The following is a 9,560-nucleotide window of genomic DNA, read 5'->3' as shown; positions in this document are numbered from 1 at the left end:
TTATTACAAATGGCACATTCTGGAACATCTTTCACAGGAGGAAAGGCTGCGGGAACTGGGGCTCTCTAGTCTGGAGGAGACTGATGGGGGATCTTATTAACATTTACAAGCACCCAAATGGTGGGTGTCAGGAGGTTGGGGCATCACTATTTTCGATGGTAGCTAGCAACAGGACAAGGGGCAATGGGATGAAGCTGGAACAGAAAAAGTTCCACTTAAACATAGGAAAAAACTCTTTCACTGTTGAGGTGAGGGAGCCCCGGCACAGGCTGCGCAGGGAGGGTGTGGAGTCTCCTTCCTTGGAGGTCAAGACGCACCTGGACACGTTCCCATGTGACCTGATCTAGGTGAACCTGCTTCTGCAGGGGGGTTGGACCAGATGATCTCTAGAGGTCCCTTCCAACCCCTGCCATTCTGTGATTTCCAAATCCCGAAGCTCCCGTTAGCAGAGGATGGCTATGCTGGATGTTGCACCGACCTTCAGAACTTCACAGAACTGCAGCCAGCCACAAGTTTCCTAGCATCCAGTGGCTGCCAAACTCTTCAGCAGGACTGTAAACTTGTCCTCTAATGGAAGGGCAGTTAACAGCTATGGGCAGCAACAGCCCTGCAGCCCAGGCTGCAGCCTGCCATGCTGCTGCTGAAGCTCTCTGCAGCAGGCAGCAGATACCTGCACAGCAGGACTGTTCAGTGGGTGTTTTTTTACTCCCCATTGCATCTTTGCTGTTGCCGAGCTCCAGCACCAGTTGACTCACCCGGCACATACTGAGCAGCACAAACCCCAGGGGCTGAGCAGGCTGCAGCTTGCTGTCAACAGCACTTTTTCCCCAGGGGCTGCAGCCCAGCAGAGCCAAGCTCACTTCATGCACCAGCTCACATTTACCTTCACACCTTATGATTTGGCTCTTCAGCAGCTAAAGGAGCCCTCCAAGCCTCTCACACTTACATTGACGTCTCTTATTATGAGGAGTGCTGGATAACCTACCACCCCAGCCCTGCCTCACCAGCTTGGGCTGTGGAACACCCCTCCTACTCTCATGTGGGATGTTTGTGGGTATGCAGGGAGCTGAGCAAACACAAATGGCAGCTCAACACTGCAGTACCTACTCTGGACTCCCCCTCCACCCCAATCAAGCGAGCTGCTCATTCCTGCCCACGTTCACTACTGGTTTGTTTCACACCAGTGACCCTCGAGGACATAGAGCAGCCCATGTAACACAGCACCCTCCCACCAGCCTTTTCCTGCTTCTGTACACCTTGGTCTCACCCAGGTTCAAGTCACAACTCCTCCAAACTGGAGCCTGCCTTTGCCAGTGCCAGTCTGGGTACAGCTCAGACTCCCTGGCTTCAGCCCACAGGGACGCAAAGCACTCTGGCACAGCCCCAGGTGTGGGGCCACATCCTGCACCTTCCCGTAGGTAAGCAGCGAGCTCAGGCCACAACTGACAGCTTTACTATAAAATAATTTATTAGACAGCGAAACACAAGCTCCAGCAGCGCGCGTATTTACAGGCACACAGGAACTGACAACTAGCCTACTCAGGGACTCTGGCCCGCTTGCCCTTGGCCCTGCGGACCTCCTCGATCAGATCTTTCAGGTACTGGATTTCCTTGCTGAGGGAATCAGCTTTCTCTTTCAGGGCCTGGTTCTTCTGCTCCAGCTCCCTGCATTCCCCCGAGAGCGCCTCCTGCTCTGCCCTTTTCTTCTGCCGGTATCGTGTGGCAGCTGTCTTGTTCTGCTCCATCTTCTTCAGTTTCTTGTCCATCTTCTTCTCCCCCTTGGCTTTGGCTGAGGCAGCAGTGGCCGCTTTGTCAGCGGGGCGTTCATAGGGTGTGGGGCGCGTGGCAGCACGGGGGCCGTCTGCAGGGAAGGGGGTGTCGCGGGGGGACCCCAGCACAGCCGTGGGGCTGTGCTGGGGCGTCCCCAGGTAGGAGTCTGGGCTCATGCATATGCCACTATCGTCGGAATGGTTGTTCTCCTCCTCCTTCTCGGACTTTAAGATCACTACTAGAAAGGTGGGGCCCTCCTGTTTTCTTTCTCCTTCCAGAACATCCACTTCGCTACCTAGTTCTAAACTAAATGAATGGTCTGGAGTGGAAGTCAGGGACTCTGGGGAGAGGGGGAAGGACCAAAGGGGAGCCAGGGGGGCCACGGGATCCGCCCCCATGGGAGACTCGGGGAGATGGGCCATTAGGTCGGTGATCGGTGGAGGTTCTTTGTTATGAAATTCTTGGATGGGAGGGTTAAATAGGAGATCACACGTGTCTTCCAACGTGGCCATCAGCTCGTCTGGTGAGACGGTGGCTTCCAGGTGTTCCATACCTAACAGGGCATCAAAATCAAATTCCTTCAGATCCATCTTCTCCACCATCCACTCCATGCCAGAGAAGGCATCCTCTGCGCAACAGAAGAGAAACCACACCATTTAACTAGCAATCAACACAATCCAAGCTCCTCAAAAGCATCTCTAGCAGCTCAGCTTTTACACCATCTCCCCTCTCTCACAGCACTATGAGAAAGTTCAGCCACTGAAAAGAGACACCCTGCCAGCCATTTAGCTGCAGACTGTTGCCGAGCATAATGCAAACTATCAGCTGCTCTGACATTCCATCCCCCTTACTCCAAGACTGAAGGAATCTGAGGCCATCAGTAAGGTCTAGCCATGCTAGTTGTTTGTGACTTCTTCCGAGGAGCACCATAAAGGTTGGTATGTTATTAAAAAGACAAGAGAAGCGTCTCTTTACCATTTGCCACTCCAATAACTAGCAATTTCGTGTGGTGTTAAGCAGAGCAACGTACACGCTTTCCCAAGCAGAGGTGGTATGTTGGGCTGCCTTCACGCTTATGAAAACATTGCAATTAAACAACTAGCATTGCTGTGTTATTAGAACATGTGCCACTGTGTGCTTTACACAAATAACAAATGCCTTACCCTGGCTGCTATCTATGGTGTTGCCTAAACTGTCCACAGCAAGCCAATTGGAGGAGACTGCCTTAGCCTTGTCGCTGGAGAACCCATGCGAACTGAGGGGCTCGGCCACCTCCAGGTAGTCATCTAGGAGTCCCAGACTTTCCTCAGCCACCGAACACGGCTGGCTGAAGGGGGATAACGAATCCCCCAACAGCATCTCGTTGTTCAAGAGGCTCATCTTCGTCGGTTTGTAACGCTTTGACGTCAAAGGATGTAGACGATGAGTAGAGGGTCTTTTTGTCCACTACAGCAATGCTGCTGTGCGCTGCCTTGAAAAACCTGCAAATAAAAAACTCGGATTCATCAGGGCCCATTCCACCAGCACGGCAGCTTTCAGGAAGCAGTGCCGGCTCCGACAGTGCCCCCGATGCCGGCTTGGAGGAGCTGCCAGCTCAGGGGCCGCCATTCCCGCCACCATTGGCACCCCGTTGGGGCCACGCGGGGGCGCCACGCTGCCTCCTGCCCAAACATGGTCACAGCAGCGCTGCGGTCCCGCCCTCAACGCCTGCCGCCATTTTGCGATCCCGCCGTCACCGCCATTTTGTATCGTGCCACGTTTCCACCACACCTCCAGCACCCGCCGCCTCCTCGAGCTTGACGGGGGCTCAGCACCGAGGCTGCGGTGATGGAGGCGACGTGGAAAGAGGACGACGGACCTTTCTCAACTGTGCTTAGAAATCGGGGTTCGGTTTCTCACCCTAAGGCTAAATGTCACCCCTCCCCTCCTCCCTTTTACTGGAATTTCCTGAGGGTTATGAAACCCCCGCAGTTCATATGGTCTGACTTAAGATCGACAGGCCCCACTAATCTACTCGAGACGAGGCAACAGACCCTACATATCGGGGTACTTCAGTGCCCCGCTCCAACAGCATTTCCCCCACGTGTGTGGGGACGAAGCCCTCCCTGTGAACGTACTACTCTCTACTTCCACGCAACTGGAAAATTCCCAGCTTTCGGGAATCGAGTTTTCTCGAACGAGAACGCACACGGGAATCCTTCATCACCTCTTCTGAAATGGCATTTCCTGCCATTCCTGACACCCGTCGCCCCGGGGAGGCTGAGCCCCGCAAAAATGCCTGACTGCCCATCCCCCCTACCTCCATTCTTCCCATTACCTACATGTTCTTTTATTTCCCCCCGTGAGATACCACGCGCAGCCATACGGGTCCTAAAGCCCGACCCCGAAGCCTCCTCAAAGGGGAGAAGAGGGCGACCAGGAACGCGGAGCTGAGGGCATATCCGTCCCTCACACACGATACTCACGCCATGGTTGCAGATGCCGGGGATGTGCTGAGGCCGCCGCCGCTGCTGCTGCGCCCGCTGCACTGGCCGATGCCGCCGCTGGCCCTGCCGCCCTTAAAGAGCCATGGCGGCCAGGGGACGGGGAGGCTGCTCCGGGCCACGCCGCGCGGGAAGCCGCTGCGCCCACGCACGACCACTCACACTTTTCCCGTTGCCAGCGACAGGCACACAATGAGGCGGCACCGCCCGCGCACCCCCTTTATAGCGGCACCGCCTGAAGCAAAACGAGATCCGGCCGTGATGTGTCCTTCCGCCGCGCGTCACCCGCCTCGCCACCGCCCGCCGGCCCGCAGCCTCTCTTTCTGGGCTTCTATCCCTCCATTCTTCCTCGGATTGTACGCGGGAGACGCCGACAAAAGCCGCAACACCATTACGGAGCGGCAGAGGCGGCGGCGTGGCGTTGGACGGGACTATATGGTGTCCATCCGCCGCCCCCGAAGCCGCGTCACGTGACCGGAGCAGCTGAGGTCGCTCCCCCCCTCCCCGCCCCGTCCCTTGGGGGATGGTTTAACCGCCAACAAAGACTGGGCGTCACGCAGACGGCCACGTGGGAAGGGGGGCGCTGATTGGCCAGGAGCGAGCCGGTGACGTGCGCTGCGAGCTGTCATTGGCCAGGGCCCGAAGGAGGCCAGATACTGGGGGGAAGCCGGAGGGGGGCGAGAAAGAACACCTGGGCAAGGAGATGGCTCCCGGGGCCGGTGGGCGAGGGGGGGAGGACGTGCCGCGCCGCCCCTCACCGCAGCGCCATGCCTTCGCCGACATGTGCTGCTCGAAGCACCATGCGTTTCCCTCCCTCCAATTCCCTGCGGCCCCTTTTGTTCTCTACAGAAAGCCCCGCCGAGCTGGTGCCTCGGCAGCCTCCTGCCATGGCCTCCTGCTCCTGCAGATAACATGTCAACCTAAGGCAGCCTCGGCTTCCCTCCGTGCCGGCCTGCCCACCTCCCTCCACACACACATGCAGCACGTAGATTATGGCAGCTCTGGGGCACAGGCTGCGTGTTTGTGTGCGTGCGTGAGGGTGCCTGTGCGGCCGTGGCGCAGTGTTCACCCAGAGCGGCTCACGCAAAGCTTCGCTGCAGAGCTGTACTCACGAGAGGCAGAGGGCATGCGCCTTCCGAGAGCCTTCAGCCTGTGCAAGAGCCGAAAATGAAGCTGGTTGCTCTCCGGCTGAGGAATGAGAACTTCCTCTTCTGCCATGGGGTTTCACGCTGACAGAGTAGCTTCTCTGTTCTCCATGCAGAGGTTGCTCAGGCCTTGGTGAGCGTGAGTGGATCACCTGCGTGATCCAGCCTCACAGATGCGAAGGACAGGGTCACCTCGGAAAGTTTTTAAAGCCCATTTTCACGTTATGTGTTACCTGATCTAAATCATCCTGCTGCTAAGGAAGAAAGCAGCCCTCTTCCCTCACTCTTTCTCGGCTATACAGTTCCATCAGCTGGTCTGGCCCTTGGGAGCCAGCTCAGCCACCTAACCCAGCAGGAAACCCACAAAGGTCAACAGTTTTCTGCTGGTTTCAGTCCCTTCCTTCATCACTTTGCTCAGGTCAGACCACTTTCGTCCAGCTCCGGTGAGCTGGGGGGATCAGTACCTGTGTATTTCCTCACAGTGTCAGAGTTATCCGGCTCCAAACGGCTGCTTTTCCACGTTGCCAACCTCACGGCCCGGCATCAGCTCCCAAGAACTGCTGTGGGTCCTTGCTTGTTCAAACATCATCATCCTGCAGGTCAAATTGCTCTCATGTACTTCTGCAAAAGGCTCCACTGTTTTACTGGTACGACCTTAGTAGTATTTGTGTAAAGCCATGGCCTTCACTGAGTTTGCTCGGGTGTTAACTGCCTGGAACTTATTAAACAACTTGACTGATCATACATGAGGGTGGGCATGACCCAGTTTCTACTTTTAGCAGTCTGATGTTACCATCATCACCACCAAGCATGTCACTTCACATCTGCAAACGGAACACAAGCTGCCGAACGAAAATAACTCTTTTTTTTTTTTTCCCCCTCCATGTTGGTTTCTTGAGTTGTTTTGGGTTTGGGTGGGTTGGGTTTTGGGGTTTTTTTGTTGAAGCAAGCACAGATTTTGGAATGACTCACTAAAATGGAGGAGGCAGGGGGGAAAAAAATGTCCTCCAACGCCATAAAACACCACAGTAGGAATTGAGCTATCTGAGATGACTGTTCTGATCACCCAGCAGGCAGATCTTGCTTCAAAACAAAATGCAGAGGATGCGGCAGCTTTTAAAAAAGCCAAGTGGGTGATTGGATGGGTGGCTGGGTGGATAGCATCTCCACATCCTCACTGGCTGAGGGAGAGCTCCCACGTTTCCTATCATGCCTGCTTACCCCCTCCTTTAAAGTGAAAAGAGTGATTGTACAGCCGTAATCGTAGCTAAATAAACAGAACTGCTGCACACACCCAATCCTTCATCTTGAAAAGATAATTATAGATTTCTCTGGGTATGTGTGAGCAAGAACCACGCAAGCAAAAATTAAAGATGCAATGAGGAACTTAACCCAGACCTGCCTGTTCCCTAGCTGCCTGGTTCCCATTTTGTACTCCCGACTTAGGTGGAAATTTGTCTGACTTAACAAGCTCCGGACAGAAACGTTTTAACAATCCACAATCCAAAAAGCGAAACCAAGTAACCAGAAGCCAGCCACTAAGTGAATGGCCTGTTTTTCCCCGTTTTCTGACTGGCCGCAGAATTACTGTCGTTACATAATTTCGTGAGCTACGTCCCCAATTCCTTTATACATCATCTCTCTGCCGTTTACACACACTAGGTCAGAGGTTTCTCCTTTGTGGCTCGAGTTTTTGTCCGAGGTAGAAAACACTTATTTAAGCTCAAGTAACAATTCCCTGGGAATTTTTGTACAAAAAAAAACCCCATCAAAACCCCAAACCAAACCAGTATTTTCTAATCAGAGAATACAAGCTACCTGCTCCTAACTCAGAAGTGTCTAAAAGGCGTTCCTTTGCAGCATTACAGAATATATTTGTGTCTCGGAGATAGAGCAAATTGAATTTGGGGTGGCCTCTGAATGAAGATTAACTTGCAGTGCACAGTCAAAGAACTCCTGCTGACACGTTAACAGCTTTAGCACCCTGGATGTTATTTTCCTGCCCTGGGAGCTGTGCCTGGGCAAAGAGAGCTCCTGTGATAAGACTCTTCCCAACCCAGCATCCAGGAGCCAGCCACAGGCAGGAGAAAGGAACTGCTCCAGGAGAGCTTGCTTCAGGACAGAGGCCAAAGTGACCTTGGTGGGAAGTGATGAACTGCCCTGATAAATAACAGCACTGCAGAAAGCCACCTCCCGCCAAACAGCAGCACCAGGAGGTGAAGAACTTAATACTCCTCCATTCACCCTCCTCCCTCACTAGGATGGAAGGTCAATCCATGGACTTTCTTTTCTTTTCAGAGTTAACAGTGCAATGGAAAATGGGTTTTCTTCTTCTTTCACCAGCAAGTGCACAGGAGATAAACATGCTGAATGCTGTGTTATTAAGTACACAAAAGACTGGGAGGACGTAAATGTTTCCATAGTAACGTCTCCTCACACAGACTAGAGTGTCTGTATAGGGTACTCTCGGGGACTGACAGTGGTGGAGGTGGGGGGCAGGGGGGTGGACTCGTGGGCCTCTGTAGCAAGGGAGCAAGCTGGGGCTGGTGGTGGGTAAGTGTGGCAGGTGCCAGGAGGGTAACCAGGGAAAGTAACAGAGATAGAGATGTTTCCTCCTTCCTGGGGTGCTGGGAAAGCTGCAGCCAAGAAGAAGGGCTGGTAGATGCCGCTACAGGAGGGCACACAAGCGTCAGAGTGGCACTGGGCAGGTAGCTTTGAGGCCCCACTGAGCTCATGTGCCCCAAAGATAGGCAAGATGGGCTTTTGTCTGGCCCTGGGCCATGCTGGGGTGGTTGTGGAGGAAGGAGCATTGCCTGCTCTGCAGATGGATGAGTGTGAGGGCAACTCCCCAAAGGGATTCTTGTGATAATTTCTGTCCTTTGAACTTCCCATCAGAAGGGACGGGATGCCTTACCCCAGACTGCAACAAACAAAGCAGTTCCAGAGAGAAGCAGGGGTTTTTTTTCCTGGAGACGGAGTGCCAAGGGAAAACCAGCAGAAGAATGAGGCAAGGCAGACAGACATTTTGAGCAATTTTGAGGGAGAATTACGTACAACCTCTAAAGCACTGGCTAATTTGCAGTGCTCGGTTGCTTCTCTCCTCATGCGGCACAAACAGGTGCCTGAAGAATCTTTCCTGCCAGATTCTCATCCTGAGCTCTTTAGGGATTGCTCTGCAGATGTTCCACTTTAAAACAGAACTGAAAGGCAAATACATGTGATTAAAGATCAGGCTGGGAGGTATTAGTGTCCATCTTTTATTACATACCAACAGAAAAAAGTCATTTGCTCTGCCTCATTTGTTTTGGACTATTACACCAAATAGAGTCTCTAATAAATCATTCCTTGCTTACCCACCCCTTCACCGTCTTCCGTTTCCATCCTGTTATGTAAATATCACTGACATTTGGAATGAGACTTAAAAAAATACATAAATAAAGGATTAAATCTGCAATTTACATTTGCAACTTACAGGTCAATTGAGACAGATATGGAAACAATCCCTGTTGTGCACCTACATCTTTCTTACTGAACACAGACATGCCAAGCACGTGCCGATAGGTCTCAAAATGTGGTTCTCCAGAGGCTCGGTTCCTCGGGATCAGACAGGCTGTGGCCAGCTGCCACCAGAAATAACGTTGTGCAAATCTGGTTAAGAGGGAGGCGAGTTTTAACTTGTAACTCGCTCAAACATGAATTTCCAGAGCAAAGCTACAACTGGTTGAAAATGATGTTTAGGAAAGAATATGTGTGAAGTGGGGGGAGAAGGGGGTGCTGACTTTAGTTCAGACCATCCGAGGATTTGGGGGGGTTTTCCCATTGACCAGCCTTGGTTTATTATGATGGGACAAGCATAGTCCCTGGTGTGCATTAGCACATACAGGAGCAGCTTAGCACACAAACAAAAAGCCTTGTGGTTGTCCAAGCAATAAAAGGACTGAAACATTACCTCACGGCAACTGCTGTCCTGGGGCTGTAGTTAATGTGACCCCTGCTGCAGACTGGGTGTTCTGGGCATCTCAGACTGCATGTACCTACACGTTACCAGCGTCTGCCCAGTCACATCTGCCTGGTGCCTTGTGCCTTTCTGTGCAAAAGGATGAGGAGGAGCGTGGCAAAGTGTGTTCCTTTTCTGGCAGTATGCCGTTGGCAAGAGCTGAGG

The 9,560-nt window shown here is 52.9% G+C and overlaps 1 protein-coding gene across 1 annotated transcript; it reads right to left on the bottom strand.

Moving 5' to 3' along the window:
* Window positions 1–1,450: 1,450 nt before the first annotated feature.
* Window positions 1,451–4,733, bottom strand: ATF4 (activating transcription factor 4). Its single transcript, XM_062012837.1, has 3 exons — window positions 4,236–4,733; window positions 2,934–3,251; window positions 1,451–2,398 (listed from the first exon to the last, which is right to left on the bottom strand). Exons 2-3 carry the CDS (start codon window positions 3,148–3,150, stop codon window positions 1,536–1,538), a joined length of 1,080 nt encoding a protein of 359 aa, XP_061868821.1. The 5' UTR covers window positions 3,151–3,251; window positions 4,236–4,733; the 3' UTR covers window positions 1,451–1,535.
* Window positions 4,734–9,560: the final 4,827 nt, after the last annotated feature.

This window comes from Colius striatus, chromosome 1 (genome assembly GCF_028858725.1).
Source record: "Colius striatus isolate bColStr4 chromosome 1, bColStr4.1.hap1, whole genome shotgun sequence".
NCBI lineage: Eukaryota > Metazoa > Chordata > Aves > Coliiformes > Coliidae > Colius > Colius striatus.
The sequence above is the reverse complement of the archived record's forward strand: the minus strand, read 5'-3'. Positions and strand labels throughout refer to the sequence as shown.